The 19,251-nt window shown below is 54.6% G+C and overlaps 2 protein-coding genes across 2 annotated transcripts in view; one reads left to right on the forward strand and one right to left on the reverse strand.

The window, feature by feature from the left end:
• Nucleotides 1–9,350, forward strand: part of ACTN3 (actinin alpha 3) — a 34,580-nt gene extending 25,230 nt beyond the window's left edge. Inside the window, 12 exon segments of the mRNA XM_083374066.1 lie at nucleotides 13–29; nucleotides 512–531; nucleotides 534–619; nucleotides 782–922; nucleotides 1,249–1,410; nucleotides 1,412–1,435; nucleotides 3,154–3,288; nucleotides 4,938–5,117; nucleotides 5,794–5,940; nucleotides 6,132–6,197; nucleotides 7,473–7,631; nucleotides 8,730–9,350. Of these exon segments, the coding sequence (XP_083230192.1) occupies nucleotides 13–29; nucleotides 512–531; nucleotides 534–619; nucleotides 782–922; nucleotides 1,249–1,410; nucleotides 1,412–1,435; nucleotides 3,154–3,288; nucleotides 4,938–5,117; nucleotides 5,794–5,940; nucleotides 6,132–6,197; nucleotides 7,473–7,631; nucleotides 8,730–8,888 (1,296 nt within the window). The 3' untranslated portion in view covers nucleotides 8,889–9,350.
• A 907-nt stretch (nucleotides 9,351–10,257) lies between these two features.
• Nucleotides 10,258–19,168, reverse strand: RCE1 (Ras converting CAAX endopeptidase 1). Its single transcript, XM_083374101.1, has 8 exons — nucleotides 18,688–19,168; nucleotides 17,942–18,044; nucleotides 15,193–15,276; nucleotides 14,897–14,975; nucleotides 13,873–14,040; nucleotides 12,113–12,184; nucleotides 11,397–11,459; nucleotides 10,258–10,823 (listed from the first exon to the last, which is right to left on the reverse strand). Exons 1-8 carry the CDS (start codon nucleotides 18,798–18,800, stop codon nucleotides 10,576–10,578), a joined length of 930 nt encoding a protein of 309 aa, XP_083230227.1. The 5' UTR covers nucleotides 18,801–19,168; the 3' UTR covers nucleotides 10,258–10,575.
• Between the last annotated feature and the right edge of the window lie 83 nt (nucleotides 19,169–19,251).

The following is a 19,251-nucleotide window of genomic DNA, read 5'->3' on the forward strand; positions in this document are numbered from 1 at the left end:
CCGTTTGTGCAGAATGGTCTAGGGCAGGGGTAGGCAACCTTGGCTCTTTTATGACCCGTGGACTTCAACTCCCAGAATTCCCCAGCCAGCCACGCTGAGGGGAAAGGGAGAGGTTTCCAAGCTGAGCCACGCCGGCTGAGGAATTCTGGGAGTTGAAGTCCACGAGTCATCAAAGAGCCAAGGTGGCCTACCCCTGGTCTAGGGTCTCCTGCTTCTCCAAGATCCCTTCCGACTCTGGTGTTCTGTTACGCCAGAGGGACGCTCCCCCACTGGCACCCCAAGCCAACTGATAGAACCAGGTCTTTAAGCTCCTGAGGAAGTTCAGGAGGCTGAGAGCTGACCTGACTTCTGGGGGCAAGATGTTCCAAAGGGCAGGAGCGATTCCTCCTTTTAAATGAAAGGACTTCTCAGCAGGATTACTAAACAAGTTCCAGACGACACATTCTGCACTTTCACGGCCTGGAAAATAAAAATAAAGGTCTCAAAAACTCCTCCCGATTTATCCCCGCAGCGAGCTGGACTACCACGACGCGGCTCAGTGAACTCCCGCTGCCAGGCCATCTGCGACCAATGGGATACCTTGGGGACGCTCACTCAGAAGAGAAGGGATGCCCTAGAGGTGAGAAAGGGACGCAGGGAGATTGAAGGTCTCTTCTTGGATGTGGCTCATGGGTTCAGGGGTGGGAGGGAGGTGTGAACCAGACGTCTCTCTCTCTCTCTCTCTCTCTCACACACACACACACACACACAATTCATCTGGTGTTCTTTCCCTTTTGCCCAGCGGGTGGAGAAGCTGCTGGAGACAATCGATCAGCTGTACCTGGAGTTTGCCAAGAGAGCCGCCCCATTCAACAACTGGATGGACGGAGCCATCGAGGACCTCCAGGACATGTTCATCGTGCACAGCATCGAGGAGATCCAGGTCGGTCTCAGGAGACCAACACCACTTATATGCCACTTCCCGCTGCTTTACAGCCCTCTCCAAGCGGTTTACAGAGTCGGCCTCTTCCCCCCCCCCTCACCCCGCAACCATCCGGGGTCCTCATTTTATTGACCTCGGAAGGACGGAAGGCTGAGTCAACCTTGAGCCGGCCAGGATCAAACTGCTGGCAGTGGGCAGAATATAGCCTGCAATATTGCTCTTTAATCGCTGCGCCACCACAGCTCGCTGGATGGTGCCCGCCTTCCTCTGGGCGCCGTCCTGCTTGGGACAGCAGCTGATGAGACCCTCTTTCTCCTCCTCCCCAGAGCCTGATCACAGCCCACGAGCAGTTCAAAGCCACCCTGCCGGAGGCTGACAAGGAGCGCATGGCGATCCTGGGCATCCAGAACGAGATCCAAAAGATTGCTCAAACCTACGGCATCAAGCTGTCGGGCCTGAACCCTTACACCAGCCTGTCCCATCACGACAGACATCGCCAACAAGTGGGACAAGGTGAGAACTGGCGGAGAAACCTGCCGCGTTCAGGGAGCGGGAAAATCGAGGGGAAAATCCACGTTTTTCAAGCGGAGTTGGATCCTTCGATAAGTCGCGGCCCTCCATCCGTGGTCGGGGTTTGTCAATCCGCAATCCAGTCTTCGACTTCAAATGACCACAACACAGCCCAAAATTTCTGTCGATAAGCCAGACAGTTCTTAAGATGAGCTATGCCCCATTTTACGACCATCTTGGCACGGTTGCCAAGCGAACTGCTGCAGTTGTTAAGTGAATCGTGCGGTTGTTAAGTGGAGCTGGCTTCCCTCGTTGATTTTGCTTGGCAGAAGGTCGCAAACGGTGATCACCCGGCCCTGGGACAGCGCGACTGTCATTAAATTCACACCAGTTGCCAAGCGTCTGAATTTTGATCGACGTGATTGCGGGGGGGGGGGGGGGAATGCTGCAATGGTCGTAAATGTGAAAAACGGTCAAACAGTAAGTCACTTTTTTTTTCAGGGACAGTGTAACTTCGAACAGTCGCTAAGCGAATGGTTGTAAGCTGAGGATTAGCTGTATCTGAGCTTCCCTCTCTGGATAAAGCAGACAGTTGGATGCAAAGCTTGGTTAGGGAGGAGCAGGGGTGGGGGGGCACTTGATACAACCTTTTTCAGCCATCCCACTTGGCTGATTATTTATCTTTGAAAGGAAGAAATACGATTTTTTCCCCCTGTGAGAAGCCTGAGGTTTATTCTTGAGAGCTGGTCTCATCCGCACAAACTCTAATTATGTCCATAATTACAGCTTGTCCGAAGGTCCTGAAGCGACTGTTTGATTGAGATACGCTGGGCAGCCGAAAACAATTTCTGATATTGTCCCAAAAGTGCTTTTTCACAAGGCAACTGGACTCTTCGTTTTTCCTTGAGCATGTTTCGCTTCTCCGCCAAGAAGCTCCTTCCGCGCCCGAGGTTCCACTTGATGTCGTTGCTTTTTCCAACCACAGAGAACATTTGTAGCTCAGCATTGGAACTACAGGGTCCTGGGTGCTCCCCAAGCCTGGTGGTTCCCTTGCAGACATTTCCTTGCCCGTCTGGGTAACGTCATCAGCGATAGAAGGGGGTGAGGCTTGTGCTCTGTGAACGCTGATATGATATGATCTAGTTGGGTAGTGAAGGGACGCGGTGGCTCAGTGGGTTAGGACGCTGAGCTTGTCGATCAGAAGGTCGGCAGTTTGGCGGGTCGAATCCCGAGTGCCGCGTAGCAGAGTGAGCGCCTGTTACGCGTCCCAGCTTCTGCCAACCTAGCAATTCGAAAGCACTTAAAAATGCAAGTAGAAAAATAGGGACCACTCCGGTGGGAAGGTAACAGCGTTCCGTGCGCCTTTGGCGTCCAGTCATGCCGGCCACATGACCACGGAAACGTCCTCGGATAAGCGCTGGCTCTTCAGCTTTGAAACAGAGATGACCACCGGCCCCTAGAGTCGGAAACGACTAGCACGCGTGTGCGGGGGAACCTTTACCTTTACCTTAGGTTGGGTAGTGAAACGTCTGGAGAAAACCACCAAGCTTGGAGGGCACCAAACAACAGCCCCCCCCCCCCCGTTATTTCCTGCTTTGAACCAATCTAGGATGGGGCTGGGATTTGGGGTGCCTTTCCTTTTCCCCCTTTTCAGATTCCACCCCACCCCCAATCCTCTCGGGTCGGTGAGATTTTAAGCACCAGTTTGCCTCTTTCCTTAGGTGAAGCAGCTGGTTCCACACCGCGACCAGACCTTGCAGGAAGAGCTGGCGAGGCAGCAAGCCAACGAACGCCTGCGACGTCAATTTGCTGCCCAGGCTAATATCATTGGTCCCTGGGTCCAGACCAAGATGGAGGTCAGGCCTTCTCTTGTCCACCAGTGCACGGCTTTCTGTTCCTCTGGTGGGAAGGAGGGGGGTGGCTTACGGTTACGGAGTATGCTTAACGGGATACGTACCAAGTCCCGTCACAGCATTGCGGCGTGGAAATGGACCACAGTGGAAAGGGCCGAGGAATTCTGGGAACTGAAGCCCACACACCTGCACGTAGAGACACACCGGCCTAGTCTTAACTATCTTTTCGAAACAGAGACCGTTTCAAGCATTTACAGTGGGGCACTAAGGAAAAAATATAACCTGGGGGTGGGGGTGGGGGTGGCTAAACCAGAGAGGGATACTCTAAAGAGGGTTCAGAAGTGACAAGAAAGTATCAAACGCTTGGTTTGTTTTCCGTGGACCTCACTTTCCAACTTGCAGAATCTCCCTAGCTCAGCGGTGGCGAACCTTTTAGAGATGGAGTGCCCAAACTGCAACCCAAAACCCACTTCTTTATTGCTGGGTGCCAGGTGGGCCGGGCCCACTGGGTGGGCGTGGCTGTGGTGGTCATGGCAGATTGGGTGGGTGTGGCCAAGGTGAGCGTGGTCACCTCAGTGTCGCTCGTGGGGAGGGACACCTGTAGGGGGTGGGCAGGGTTGGGGGTGATCCAGGCGGTCTCTGGCCGGTGGGGCGGTAGGCAGGAGACTCATCCTGTGGGGTGAGGCGAGGCAGGGTGGGGGTGCCATTGCCATGGGGCAAGGCAAGGGCTGGGGCAGCTGCTGCCTGACACCATCCCCCCCACACACAAAGGCCAGTGAGCGCATGGAGGCCAATGGTCAGTAGTCAAAGCCTGCCGGCCCCTCGACCGACACACTCTGGGGCTCCGCAGCCCGTCGCCAGCAGTTCAAAGAAGCCGCCTCCGAGATGGATGGTCGGCCGACAGCTGAGGAGGCGATGCAGTGGGTCGTGCCCAGGAAAAGGAGAGCGTGCGAGGCCAGGAGGGACGGGATGGGGAGGAGGGAAACCAGCCGTGCCGGGATGCATTCAGCCACGTGGGACCCCGGCGAATTAGCAGGCGGCTGGTTGAAGAGGGACAGTTGCCACCTCCAGGGCATGGCGCGGGTGCCCACAGAGAGGGCTCTGAGTGCCGCCTCTGGCACCCGTGCCATAGGTTCGCCACCACTGCCTTAGCTTCTGGGGGACCGAAGGTGCCCCACAATATGTTAGATGTTTTGTGCCAGCCATTGGCAGTTCCCCAAAAAGGTCATCATATGGAAGCAAAGAGGCTTCTTTGCTTCCACTGATGAGTCAGGGGTCTCAGACCCCTGCAGCAGCCCCATTGGCGAGAGAGTTTTATGGTTAGGGAGGGGCCGAGACCCCCCATAAATACCTCTGCTCAGGGGCTGCTCTTTGTTCGTTCTTTTCTTTCTCTCTTGCATGCATTCTCTCTCTATCATAGAAGCATGGATGCCTCCATGCCATATAGCTCTTTCTATATAGCCTATCGATGAATAAAGCTTCATAATGATTGCATCCCTGCATCCTGCCTCTTTTACTTGGAAGCACCTTAACGTCCCATCGATCTCTCGTGAGAGCTGGCTTACACGATATTTGAGGGGAAGGCGGTCCGGTGGGATTTGAGGCAGATGCCCAAATCTTGCGCCAACATTCTTTCCTCCCTCTCCTTACAGGAAATCGGTCATGTCTCCGTGGACATAAGTGGACCCCTTGAGGACCAAATGAACCAGCTGAAGCAGCACGAGCAAAACATTATCAATTACAAGGTGAACATTGACAAGCTGGAAGGCGACCACCAGCTCATCCAGGAAGCCCTCGTTTTCGACAACAGGCACACCAACTACACCATGGAAGTGAGTGCCTGGGCAGAAGGGGGCGAGGAAAGCAGGGGGAAGAACCGGTGGTCCTTGATTTACGACCTCAGTTGGAATTTTCCATTGCTAAGGAAAGCAGTCGCGAAGCGAGTCGCATTCAATTTGACGAGCTTTTTTTTTTTCCCCCGCCACGGCGGTTAAGGGAATCGCCGCGGTTGTTAAATGAATCCTGCGGCCGCCGATCCAAGCCGGCTTCCTTCCCCCTTAACTTGGGCTTGTCGGAAGCCGACTGGGAAGGCTGCAAATGGCGGTCCCGAGACCCTGGGATGCCGCGGCTCTTCATAAATCACCTGCCGGTTGCCGAAGGAGCCAAAGTTTGATCACGGGACTGTAGGGATCCTGGGATAGTTCATAAGTGGGAGGACCAATCCTGGGTCATTGTTTTCGGCGGCGCCGTGACCTTGAACGGTCTCTAAAGGAAGGGTTTCGGGTGCCTGAGAAACCGCTGTCAACCATGTGTTTCCGAATTTGGGGGCAACCACAATCCTGGGGCAAAGTGGCGGCGGCGGGGGACAGCACTATCATGTTCACCAGCACGGCGAGTTCGGCTGCGCAGCCAATCCGGCCGGTTTCTCTGCCCATAAAGAAAGGAAAGTCCGTTCTTTCCCCCCCCCCCGGTTCTCCCTCTCCACCGCTCCCCTCTTCTTGACCGCAGCACATCCGGGTGGGCTGGGAGCAGCTCTTGACCACCATCGCCCGCACCATCAACGAAGTGGAGAACCAGATCCTGACCCGCGACGCCAAAGGCATCAGCCAAGAACAGATGAACGAGTTCCGGGCCTCCTTCAACCATTTCGACCGGGTGGGTAGCAGGACCGTTCTCGTGCCGCTCGCAGGTCTGGAACAGAAAGGCCTTTTTCTCGGGGTTGGGAGCCTGTCACTCAAGCCACGTGCCGGGGTGTGTGTGAAGAGGAGTGGGGGGCCCTTGGCCTGAGCCTCCTCCGCTCCTCACCTTTTCGCTCCTCACCTTTTCCCCGCTTGGACTCATTGCAGAAACGAAACGGCCTGATGGAGCCCGACGACTTTCGAGCCTGCTTGATCTCCATGGGATACGACCTGGTAGGAGGCCAGCCTGGATGGGGGGAGGATTGGCTTTTGGGTGCCCGCTGCATCTCCTGGAGACGGGTGGGGGGGGCACTAAGACCGCCGCAAGCGATCTCAACTCCGTGCACCCGTACAAACCAATAAAGGAGACTTATTTGTAGCTCAGGGTTGCAGTGCGGGGGTCCCCGGTCCCCTCTGAGCTTGGTAGTTTTCTCGCAGACGTTTCACGACCCAACTAGGGAACGTCATCAGTGCTAAGTCAGCCTAACCCCGATGATGATGTTGCCTCGCTGGGTCGTGAAAGGTCTGCGAGAAAACAACCCGGCTCAGAGGGCACCGGGGACCCCCTGACAAATCGTCCTTGCAGCCATCTGAGGAAACCCGTACGGACAGCGTCAAGTTGGGAAGGAAACGTCGTCCTTTTCCTGCAGGGATGCAGAGCTGCCATCGTCAATGGCCTTGGGAGACTTGGCCGAGCTAGAGAGCCGGTTTGGTTTGTGGCCTGTAACCTGCCAGGGCCCTAAAGTCTTAATCCTCTACTTGGATCAAGGCTGGTTCTGTAGCCCTTTTTATTTCCCAGAGAGCCTCAGATTGCCAGGAAATAAGCAGCGGGACAAAGAACAGAGATTCTTTGTAGTCTCCATATCTAGACTGCAAAAAAAAACAAACCCCAGGATTCGGTTATCTTTGGGATTCTGCATTTCCCTCAATGCTGAGGTGTAACTTTCTGGCTCAAAAAATAAAAAATAAAATAAAAATGAGGAGGGGAAGGCATTAGAATTAAAGAACGGGCTTTACATTTGAAAGATGGCAGATTGAACATTGGAAAACCAGCGCGGCTTAGAAAGCGACCGATGTCACCTTCCCCGTTGTTTTCCCAACATTTGTCCCTTCTCCTGGATAAACTTGAGTTGCCCGAACTGACCCTCAGCCCAGTTCCTTTGCCTCAAGCAAACGCTTCCCTTGCCGCCCGCTGGTTTTAGACCAGGGGGTCTTCAAACTTGGCCCTTTTATGACTTGTGGACTTCAACTCCCAGAATTCCTCAGCCAGCTTGGCTGGCTGAGGAATTCTGGGAGTTGAAGTCCACAAGTCATAAAAGGGCCAAGTTTGAAGACCCCTGTTTTAGACGATAAAATTACCGGCGGTTGGTTGCGACAGGGACGCAGATGTATAGAAGCTCTGCCGGGCAGTTTTCGAGTTGCCCCACTTGGGAACCTGCCTCTCAAGTCTGAATTGGGGAGAGAATCCGCCACCCCTCCCCCCTCAGGGGTCCTTCCTCTTGCCCCTAGGGAGAAGTGGAGTTTGCCCGTATCATGACCCTGGTGGATCCCAACAACACAGGGGTGGTGACCTTCCAAGCCTTCATCGACTTCATGACCCGGGAGACAGCCGAGACCGACACGGCCGAGCAGGTCATCGCCTCCTTCAAGATCCTGGCTTCAGACAAGGTGAGCGTGGGAACCCAGTCAGGAGATGGGGGCTGGGGAGGGGGAGATTCTGCTTTGCCCACACAAAGGACTCTTCCTTTTATAGGCAGGGTGAAACCTAGATTAGCTTGTCTCCCTGCCAAAGAGAATCAGCATCTGGGATTCAGCCGGTTGGTTGGTTGGTTGGTTCTGGGTGGTTGTTTTTTTGCCCTCTCCGCTTCCCTCCTTCCCTAGCGGCGAAAATTCTTTCTGTCCCAAAGGAGAGAACGCCGGCCTCCCTTTCCCTCCCCCCCCGCTCCCAAACCTGCTGTATAATCCCAATTATTCTTGAATTTAATGAATTTACGGTGGGCCAGCTCTGCATCCCAGGGGCTGGAGAAGAGGGAGCCGATCACGCCAGGCCTCTCCGTGTATCGTAGACCTCTCGGGCAGCAGGAAGGACGCCCCCCCCCAGGCTCACCCCGTAGAAGCCCATATCCAAGCCTGGTCTGGTTTTCTGCCCCAGGGCAGACTCCCACACCCCCACCCCCCAGCCTAGGCATTCCTGGGAAGCTTCATCCCACCACTTCGGAGTGAGGACCAGGCAGGCTCTTCTCCTTCAGCCTGATGGCCTCCAGGATGCGCTGGGCTTCAGTCCCATCGGCGCAAGAGGGCGGGCCGGTCTGTCCTGAATGGCAGGGCTCAGTCAGGCCTCCTTCCCCCTCTACTTCTCCCCCCCCCCCCCGCCAACTAGAGATGCCCAACGTGTCCTTGGCGTCTCCTACCAAGCAAAGGTCTGCGGAGATTCTCAACCGTCCCGAGTCCCAGTTGTCCCAAAGATGTTTTTTCCAAAAGGTGGCTGGACTTTTTTTTTCATTCCCCTTTTCCCCCCCATCCAAGTAGCTTTTTCCGGTTCCGGCTGAACGGAAAGACTTATAAATCCTTCCACCATTCCCAAGCTGTTCAGTTAGAACGGAGGAAGCTTCTTGGATGAAAAGCGAAATGTTTTTAAGGGGGAAAAAAACAAAAAAACCCCAAGCAAGTCCAGTTGACTCCTACCCAGCGGGTGCCGAGCTCCAGGCTTCTCTGGCCTTCTAACCGGGGCGTGGGGGGCCCCTCTTCCTTCTTGGTCCTCCGCAGAACTTCATCACGGTGGAAGAGCTGCGCCGGGAGCTGCCCCCCGAGCAGGCCGAGTACTGCATCACCCGGATGACCAAGTACAGCGGAGCCGATGCCGTGGCAGGCGCCTTGGACTATGTCTCCTTCTCCAGCGCCCTGTATGGGGAGAGCGACCTCTGATTCCCTCCCCCAGCCCCTCGCCACGTGGGAGCCCAATGACCCCCCCCCCACGCACACCCAATTCGAGTCTTGTGCCCACGGAAAGGAGGGCGCCCACCATAGCAGCCCCCTCCCCACATGCCCCCCCAACTGCTGGGCAAAAAAGGTCACGAGGTTTCTCCCTCCCCCCCTCCACCCATGAGCCACAGCTGGTGGATCCGGGGGGGGGGGGGTCTCGGTTAGAAAATCAGTCTCCCTCCTATCCTGCTGTTGTCTCTCTTCTTTGCTCCTGAGCTAGTCAGCCCTCCTCCCTCCAGGCTGTGCTCTGCCCTGCCTCCCCCTCCCCACCCCAGGCCCCTCCCTTCTGGGTTTCTCATCCCTCCCCCCAAAAAAGATCTGGTGATGATGAGAGGGGGGTGTTCCAAGGAAGCCAGGGCAGGGCCGGATGGAACAAAGGCTGTACCAATAAACACCACACCCTGGAGGCCCTTCTGTGGTCGGGGTCTTTCTTCCTGGTAGGCCGAGGTGGGGGGCCCGGGGCAGGATGTACCCCCAAGGTCCTGCAAGCTGAAAGGCCCGGCCTTTTGGCCAAAAGAGGGGGGGACTTTGTGAACCGGGCGTGAGGTTGCTTAGACCGGAAACTGATGGGACAGAATTCCATCTATGGAAACTCATCCTGGAGAGAAGCAATGTAGAACTTAAGGAGACGTTCCCCCCGACAGCGAGGACAATTAGCCAGCGGAACGGCTTGCCACCAGAAATTGTGAGTGCTCCCATCACCGGAGGTCTTGTAAGAAGAACACTGGACCCCCATTTGTCCAGAGCGCTTATAGGGTAGGAGTGACAAACTCGCAAGCGTCATGTGACGTGTCGCGACTTTTTTTGCCATTGCTGGCAATGGGGTGGGCGCGGTTTTGCGGTGATGCACCTGGCCCACGGGCCGGCAGTTTGACGCTCCTGCGATAGGGTCTCCTCTTTGATTAAGGGTTGGACTAGAAGACCTCCAAGGTCCCGTCTAACTCTTATCCTGGAAGCCGTCCAGGATTATAGCCCTGTAGCTTCCTGTGACTTCCTCATGCAGTCCGTGGTTAACGCTTTCCCGGCAGCAGCTGCTTGCAGAGAAGGATAATGCTCTGCCTTCTTGGCAGGATCCCCTCTGGCTTCTTGAGCAGTTAAGACTAGTGAGCAAAGATTGAGTTAGGCTACTCTTCCCTCCGGTGACCTTGCTTTGGCCGCCGAGGAAAAGAGCCCCAGTGGGCAACCCTCCTCATGGCCTCAGAGCCCCGATTCAAATGAGAAATCGGCCCGAAGGAGAAAGACCCAAAGGATCCTAGGTACAGGGGACCCCCCCCTTCCCCCTCCCCCGAGTCCATTAAACCAACCAAGGGGCCTCCTTAAAAGTACTTTATTAATAAAAATAGAACTCTTCAGGGCCTGGAGGAAAAGGACCCAGGGATCACTAGAAAAAAGGAGGGGTGGGAGTGGGGGAGCGGCTCAGGGTGGGTGTGCGAGAATGCCAGCGTGGCTACCCACGGGGCCGAAGTGACGGGCTTCTCTGGGAATGGTGGAGCTCCCGTCCTTCCCGGCTGCAGAGCAGAAGTGCCTCTGCAAACCAGTTTGGGCCCAGAGCGTAGCCCTCTGGGCGTCCCCGGGGACGGGGTGGGGAGGCAGGCGAGGGGGCGTTGGCAGCCGAGGTGCCCTCCGGGTGTCAGGAACACCAAGAGGAGATGCTGAGGCTGTCTGCGGGAGAGGTCAATCTGGAGAGGGAGCAGACGGGCAGGTCTCCGAAGAAGGCCGGGTCCGTCATGGGGAAGAGGAGGAAGAAGAAGAGAACCACGCCCAGCAGGTAAAAGAAGACCACCAGGAAACACTGGGAGTGCTCTAGAGCGGCGCCCACCGCAGGGAATCCGACGTAGTTGCAGAAGGAGTGACAGAGAACCGGCCCAATCAGGTGTCCTGCGTGGAGAGAGGGCGACGGTGAAGAGAAGAAGCCCACACCTCCGAAGGAGCAGAGAGGAAAAACGAGGGTTTCCCGTGGTAGAAAAGCCACCACCCAGCGATGTCGGGCGAACTAAGAACGCTAAATGAATTTTTAGCCGGGAGGCAGGCGAGAGAGAGAATTCCTTCGTTTTGGTCCAAGGAAAAGACAGGATTGGCTCACACGGGATACCAAGCCAGAACAGGGCTACCTTAAGCCCCCACCCCACCCCGGTCTACCCACTTTGTCTTAATGTCGGATTAGCCTCGATAGAAAGGGAGAAGAACCCCTGGTCAGAGTCAGCGTGTGAACAGGGTTGTTGGCAGAGAAGAGGGCTCAGCGTCTCCATGTTAAAAGATTTGGGACCTCCGTCGTTCCCAGCTACCCCGCCCCAGCCCTCCAAGGGGGGGTTTCCAGAGACCCCACCCCCCCTTGCTGGTGACAACAGTAGAGGAATCCTGGCAGGTTAACGGTAGAGGAAACGTCCCCGAAGCAGCCGAGAGGAAGAGGACGATGGGAAGGAAATCCCGGCTCCCCAGCCCTTCGCCCACCTGTTCGGATGAAGAGGAAAGCGGTGTAGGCTCCAAAAATGGCGGTGTAGGAGAACTGGAACACTGCAAGGGAAGGGAGCAAGCAGCTGGTTAGGAAAGATGGTGCGCTTGTGCGCATACGCACGCTGCGTGGAGGGAGCAGGAAACCCAGTTTGAAATGCAGAGGTTTCTGGGCATACTCCCCACCAAACCAACCTCAAGCCAGTTGAATCGGAAAGGGTCACAAACGATCGATAGCCATTCAGCGACTGGCAACTTTCAAGGTGTCTGGGCTTCAACTCCCAGAATCCCCCAGCAATATGTCAAAACCACCCCCACAAATCCGTTCATAATGGTCTAGTCCAGGGCTGGGCAACCTTGGTTTTTTTATGACTGGTGGACTTCAACTCCCAGAATTCCTGAGCCAGCCATGCTAAGATGAAAGGGAGAGGTTGCCACGCTGCCTGAGGAATTCTGGGAGTTGAAGTCCACCAGTCCTGAAGGGGCCAAAGTTTCCACCATGCTGGCTCAGGAATTCTGGGAGTTGAAGTCCACGAGTCATAAAAGAGCCAAGCTTGCCTACGCTTGGTCTGATCTAAGCCTTTTCCCCCACCATTCAACTTTAGATTTTGGGGGGGCTTTTTGGCCAAAATTGTGAATTGGGGGGGGAGCTTCAACCCGAGATTCCCCTGCCTCGCTCTCTTTTTATTACTGGCCCCGCCAGGACTGATCCTCACCTGCCGAGAGAAAAATACTAGCTCTGCTTCCTTGGCGAAACCGCAGCTGCTCGATAACGTGATGGAAATGAGCTGCCGGAAGAAAATAATTACCGTATAACTATGGGTCATTAACATTATACCGGCGTATAAGACGCACACATCATTTGCCCCCTATTTTCAGGAAGAAAAAGTGCGTGTTATACGCCGATAAATATGGTACGTTAAAAATACACACGCACGCACACACACACACACCTTGGCCTTAGGTTCTCCCTGGCTTTACAGATAGTCCTTGACTTACAACCATTCGTTTAGCGACCAACGACCGAGTTTTCTTACAATGGCGCTGGGGGGAAAAAACCCACCCAGTCCGCTCACTTAAACCCACGGCAGCATCCCCACGGTCGAAATTCAGATCCTGTGTAACCAGCCTGTATGTACAACGATCGCAGCGTCCGAGGCCACACGGCCGTTTGTGACCTTCCCAAGCCGGCTTCTGACAACCGAAGCCAATGGGGGAAAGCCGGTTTTGCTTACCGACTGCACGATTCACTTAGCAACCGGCAGTGGTTTGCTTAATTGTGGCAAAAAAAAAAATAATCATAAAAATCAGAGAAGACTCAATTTAACAATTGCCTTCCTAGCAACGGAGAGCCTGTTGCTCTCGTAAGTTGGGGACTATATTTCGGTCGTAAGTCGGGGACTATATTTCATCCCCTCTCTAAGAAGTGTTCTTCATAGGTTGAGCCAGCGGGGGGGAGGAGGGGGAGGAGAAACAAGCTTGTTGACAGCTTCAGATAAAAATCAGTCTAATTTGAGTCAATCTTGACTCTTGCTGACTTCAGCCCTGGGGTTGGCTTGGCAACAGCATGGATGGGGATGCTGATTTTTTTCCCCCTGGAACGGTGTTTTTCAGCTTTCCAGCTAAGCCTACGGATTTGCAGCTTTCTGGAGGGGGGGGGGGGTCTCATTGAACGTCTAACCAGCTGGATTCTCTTGAGCTTTTATGAAATTCTTTCGCTGCACCTGGGGGCTTCGTTTTCCAAATCAGCAGGCTACTCAAATCAAGAGTTAGATCCGGAGCATCCTGTTGGCCCTCACCACCCCCGCCCGATTCCCTATCCCACTGGGACGCGTTTTGGTTCCGATTTTAATAACCACAAGGAAGAAAGGAAGCAAGTCAGAAGCAAAGGCTGCGCCCCCCCCTCCCCTCCGCTTTTCTCTTTAGGAAAGCCTGTAAGCGCGAGGACCATTTGCCAAATAAGTAAGTAAATCAGGCATTCACACATTATTGGTAGAATATTTCTAGCGGGGGGGGGTCCTTGGTAATCTCTAAGCTTGGTAGTTTTTCTTGGAGGCGTTTTCATGACCCAACTAAGTAACTTCATCCAGGCTCGTAGAGGGCAAACCCCAATCCCTTCTAGCACCAATGAGGTTGCCTAGTTGGGCCGCGAGACGTCCCGCGTTCAGAGAGCACCAAGGACTCTGCAATTCGTCCATTATCCCACCGCAAGCCTTTGCCCGTTTGCCTTCTGGTCCATTGGGGTTTACTAAACAACTTGGAGGAAGAACCAAGGTCTTGTGAGGGAAGACCCCCACCCCTCTAATAGTGCGTGCGCGCGCGTGCACACACACACACACAAGCTTCCAATGTTTAGCTCGCAGCCAGGTCCAGACAAGACGAGCAAAAAGCCAGCTCAGGGCTTATCGGTGAGAGGGCAACGTGAAGGGAGAGTGGTGGCAATCAAATGTAATCGATCGATCAATCAAAAACTCACCGACTCCAAAGAAGAGCGGGCAGGTGACGATGGCTAGTCCTACTCCTGTGCAAGGCACCAACATGGGCACCATGCAGGCCCGGAAGACCAGCTCTTCGGTGAAGGGCGCGATGACCTGGTTGCGCAGCCAGCGCATGTCGGTGAGACAGAGTACCCAAAACCTGGGGTCTGAGAGGGGGAGTAGAAGCGCTTGTTACTCACACACACACACACACACACACACACAAACACACAAAAACCCTCCACACGCCTTGATATCTTGAGCAGAGCAAAAAAAAATGGCAGTGAGCATCCTGCTCAGTTTAGGAGGCTGTCGCAGGGTAATCTGAACTGCCACCAAGAATCAACCGGAGGCAGTCTTTGACTTACAACCATTCATTTAGTGACCATCTGAAGTTACAACGGCACTCAGAAAGTGACCTAGGCCCCTGGTTCACACTGATGACCGTTGCAGCATCCCCGCGATCAAAATCTGGACGTTTGGCAACCCAGCGTGTTATTTATTTCCCAGCCGGCTTTCTACCAGCGCAGTCAAGGAGGGAAGCTGGATTCGTTTTTAACAACCGCGTGATTCGTTTAACAACTGCAGCCTTTCACTTCACGACTCTGGCAAAAAGGGCCGTAAAAGTGGGCACGACGCACTCCAGCCCCCCCCCCCCCGTCTTGCTTTAGCTACCAAAATTCTGGTCTCCACTGAAATCACAATTCGAGGAGAACCTGTTGCGAGACCGGTGTTGCTCAAGCTCGGCCCCTTTAAGAGGGGTGGGCTTCAACTCCCAGAATTCCCCAGCCAGCCACGGAAGTCGAAGCCCGCCCCTTTTTAAAGGGGCCAAGCTTGAGAAACACAGGCACAGATCGAGGGAACTTATCGACGGTCGTCTCCACCCACAGTCAAATTCAGCAAAACACAGCGCGGGCATCCCCACTCAAGGAAAGTGTGCCCCCAAAACATTGATCTACCCCTTAGTGAAATATTTCTCTCTCTTTTTTTTAATTAACGCAAAGCCCCTCCGCAGATTCTTACCAAAGGCCACTCTTAAGCCATCCACCATGTCCCAGGGACAGTCCATCGACAGCTGGATGAGAGGGCCGAGAAACAGGATCTGGGAAGAGAGCAGAGCCACGTTCGCCGGGGCATTGCAGATACCCACCCCCTTTTGAAAACATAAAACGTAATTTATTCCCACCCCACCCACCCCCCCGTTGCCCGCTAGCATTCTGTGACCCAGCATCCGGGCGCCAGCTGTGGAAGACCCAGGTTGCTTGGCTGGTTGTCGGAAACGCTCCGCCCGACCCATCGTACAGGCGAGCCACCCTTACCACGGTCAGAAGCAGGGGCAGCAGAGTCGCCGGCAAGATGCCCTCCAGCCGGAAGCCCATCAAGGTGAGAAGGGATGCATCTGGCTGAGTAGAAGAGGAGACACCTTCATCAACACCCAGCCCCGGGCAACGGCTTCCCTCTCCTCTCCCGACTCGCGCGTAAGCAGACAAGGGGCGCACGGCAGGGAAAGGGGCATCTCACCTACACTAGAACCGTCTTAAGTTGCAGGTTTCTCCTGCTGTGAATTGACTTCGGCCCCTGGAGAGGTGGGAAAGGGGAGACTTGATTTGATTTTGAGTTTTTTTTTTTAAATCCCGTCGTTATGACTCAAGGCCCTGGACATACCTGGCGCTCCTTCCTCTTCTTATTTTCCCCAACAAAACGTCCCTCTGAGGTGGGATGGGCAAAGAGAGAGAAAGACTGCCTTGAAGTCACCCAGTCAGCTTTCACACTCAAGGCGGGACTAGAACTCGCTGACTCCTGGTGATTGGCCCAGTCACCTACATGTCTTTCACGTCCAAGGCAGGTCTAGAACTCACCGTCTCCTGGCGATTTGGCCCAAAGTCACCTAAACATCGTTCATGTCCAAGGCAGGACTAGAACTCGCAGTCTCCTGGCGATTGGCCCAGTCATCCAGCGGGCTTTCATGGCTAAGTCAACCGTCTCCCGGTTTTTAGCCGGATGCCTTAACCACTCCGACCAAACTGGATCCAGATAATGTACGTAAGGTGCCATCTTAGACTCCCTTGGAAATAAACTATGAAATCTATATGCCGCCCAACGTGCCTTCATGCAACTTTTTACTTAATTCTCTGAGGTGCCACAATCATTCCACCCCGACTCCCATCATCCCCACTGGGCAGCGGAATTATTGTGCTGTGGGTGGCCGAAAGAGTTTCCTCCCATCTTTGAAGCATCCATTCAACCCACAATAGGCCTCGCCTCTCGCTTCAGCTGTGGCTGTGTTGACAACAAGCCATTTAAACTGGTTCCTGAATCGCACCACCTACCGAGGCAGGGATGAACCAAAGGATTAACCACACTCCACACACACACACACACACAAAACCACCCTCCAATCTAGCTAATTGCGCATCGTGAGTGCCGTGTAGCATGAATGTTTTGCCAGGCTGCAATTATCTTGATTAAGGACGCTGTATAGTAAAGGCGGCCATCAAACAGTTCAGAAGCCGCCAAGAGTGGGCGAACACCACCCACTCTGGTGATGGCCCAAACCTTCTCCTAGGAAACGTCCTTTTCAAACACGGGTGGGTGTCCTTGAGCCGTTTGGCTCGCCCAAGGAAACCGGGCAGGACTGTCCTGCCAAGCCAGGAGGACCGCAAGGCAAGGGGATGTTGGTCAGATCTCAGCTTGGCAAAATGGCACCACCAAGAGATCAGAGTAACCGCTTGGCTTAAACTCGTGTGGATTCCAGCAACCAGCTTCGGCTGGTAATTGCACAGAAATTTCCCCAGCCCTTCCTAGGCCCAGCTCAAACTGTTGAGGCTGGTCTTTTAAGGCCCTAAATTTGGTCTAGTGGTTAAAGCATCAGACTGGGAGACTGTGAATTCTAGTCCCCTCTTTAGCCATGACAGCCAGCTGGGTGACTTTGAGCCAAACACCAGGAGATGGGGAGTTCTAGTCCCTCTTTAGCCATGAAAGCTGTTTGGGCAAGTTTGGGCCTGTTTCCCCCTCCCGCCGCTGCCGCCGCCGCCTCTCTCTCTCTCTGCCCAATCCACCTCACAGGGTTGTTGTTGGGAGGAAAATAGGAGGAAAGAAGTTATGTTGGATATGTTCACCACCTTGAGTTAGTTGTAAACATAATAACAAAAGATGGGATATAAATAAATAAATTGTGCAAGCCCCTAATTTCACCGCCCTGAGTCCTTCGGGAGAAGGGCGGTATACAAATTAAATTAATAAATAAATAAATAATAATTTATGTATGAAATATATATGTCATCCCATCTCACTATCCAAGCAACTCCAGGCAACTTGATCCTTTTCCCACACCGCTCTGCCTGCATGGTAATACAGTAGCCACTTGATCTTTTCCATCAAATATTGCTTCTGTTACGGCAGGGGGGGGGGTCTTCAAACTTGGCCCTTCTATGACTTGTGGACTTCAAATCCCAGAATTCCTCAGCCAGGCATGAGGAATTCTGGGAGTTGAAGTCCACAAGTCATGAAAGGGCCCAGTTTGAAGACCCCCCTGTGTTATGGGATAAATCTATCTCAGCAAGACTGTTTTCTGATACAAAACACTTTTTCTACGCTAAGCTGAGAAGGGATACCTATCAAGGCTGCATCGCAAACTTTGGCTCTCCAAAAGTTAGCACCGAATTTTATTTCTTTTTTTAATGTAACAGAAGATGAAAAATGTCATCATAAGGGCATGATAAGCCAAAAGAGGTTTAAAGGTCACATTCAGTCAAGTGTAAATTTTTTTCTCTTTCTGTTGCTTCTCTTTGCTGGGCTGTGGAGATTTTCTCTGTCTGAACATGGTTGGGTCTCCCTGCTTCACGATCCCGGGAAAAAAAAATATCATTCTTAAATCAATCCAGCATTTCAAAACTTTTGAAGCATTTTTAAAACCCTTGAGCTTTTTTTTTTTTTTCACCCGCTGTTACATTAGCTGTTTGGATTCACTTTGGTTTTTTAAAAGAAAACACACAACAAAACAGTAGCCTGTAAAGAAACAAACAAGTCTTTGAAACAGGGAACTTTGGCCAAAGGCTTCCCCCTCACCTTAATGCCCGTCGCCTCTTTCCAGAGCCAAATGAAGAGGGGCGAGAAAGTGGAGACCACCAGGACGCTGGTAAAGCGGCGCTTGATGACGGCGGGGTGGTCCCTGCAGGAGGAAAAACCCAAGTCTGAAGTGTGTGTCTGTGTGTGTGTGTGTGTGAAGGAGAGGGGGGCGAGAATACGATGCAGTGCAGACGAGGGCAGCGTTTCCCAACCTTAGGAACTTGAAGATGTGTGGACTTCAACTCCCAGAATTCCCCAGCCAGCTATGCTGGCTGGGGAATTCTGGGAGTTGAAGTCCACGCATCTTCAAGTTCCTAAGGTTGGGAAACACTGGACTAGGGAGCTGATCCCTTCATTCACAAAACCTGCCGATCCGGGGAAAGTGAGGTTTTCCCCCGATCCCGGAGAAGCTCCAAGGCTTCAAGTTGACTCCGAGGCTCTTGGCTTGGCTGATGCATTGCATTGCACACACACCCCTCTCCCCATTTCTGCAAAGGGGCTTCGGCTTCAGCGCCTGGCATACGAGACCCCCCCCCCAAAAAAAGCAAGCCTGGCGCCTTTCTCGCAGAGAAAGACCCCCCCACACACCCTACCCCACCCTTGCAAGGGGATCAGGGCTGCCTCCGGACCTCCCAGCCGGGCTGGAGGAGGAGGAGGAGGAGGAGGGGGTCGCGCGTCTGTAGCTTCCCTCCTCCAACCAACCCCTCCGCCTTCCCGCTCGCCCTCCCCCCCCCTCCCGGCCTCACCTGGGCAGGTGGCTCTTCCAGACGTAGAGGCTGCCCACGTAGGAGCAGGCCAAGCCCAGGCAGGAGAAGAGCGAGGCCCAGCAGAGCCCCGAGCCGGCGACCCCCGACGACATCGGGGCGCTGCAGGAGCGCGGCTCAAGCCGGCCGCCCAAGCCAGGCAGGCGGGCAGGCGGGCAGGGCCGCGTGGGGAGCCTCCGCCTCCCAGCCGCGGAAGAGGAAGCCGGCCAGCCAGCCCGGCCGGTGGAGGCGGCGGCGGCGGCGCTGCGCAGCGAGCAAGGGAGGGAAGCGGGCCGGGCTGCCCTTGCGGGGCTTGCGGCAGAGAGACCCCGGGACGGGCCAGGCGGGCATCCCGACCCCCGCCGGCCAGTCCCGCCAGGGCAGGCGCCTCCCTCCCTCCCGCTCGATCGCTGGCTCGCTCGGGGTGGGCTTCGGCGCCACACGACAGGCGGTGGCCGCCGGGCTTGAGGTCGCCCGCCTGGCCAGCAAGAGAAGGCGGCCAGCCTTCGGGCCGAGGGAGACGCGCCGCTTTGCGCCGCTAGGGGGCAGCAGCTGCCTGCCGCGGCG

The sequence above is a fragment of the Vipera ursinii genome (genome assembly GCF_947247035.1).
Source record: "Vipera ursinii genome assembly, chromosome: 15".
In the NCBI taxonomy this organism is placed as follows: domain Eukaryota; kingdom Metazoa; phylum Chordata; class Lepidosauria; order Squamata; family Viperidae; genus Vipera; species Vipera ursinii.

Bases quoted from the DNA above. Each gene is read 5' to 3' on its own strand.
- RCE1 (XM_083374101.1), bottom strand. From the start codon at position 18,800: ATGTCGTCGGGGGTCGCCGGCTCGGGGCTCTGCTGGGCCTCGCTCTTC. The intron at 15,277-17,941 runs GTGAGGGGGAAG...TCTTCTACTCAG, and splicing joins AAGAGGCGACGGGCATTAAG to CCAGATGCATCCCTTCTCAC. The intron at 10,824-11,396 runs GTGGGCGAAGGG...CTCTCCACGCAG, and splicing joins TTTCCTCTTCATCCGAACAG to GACACCTGATTGGGCCGGTT.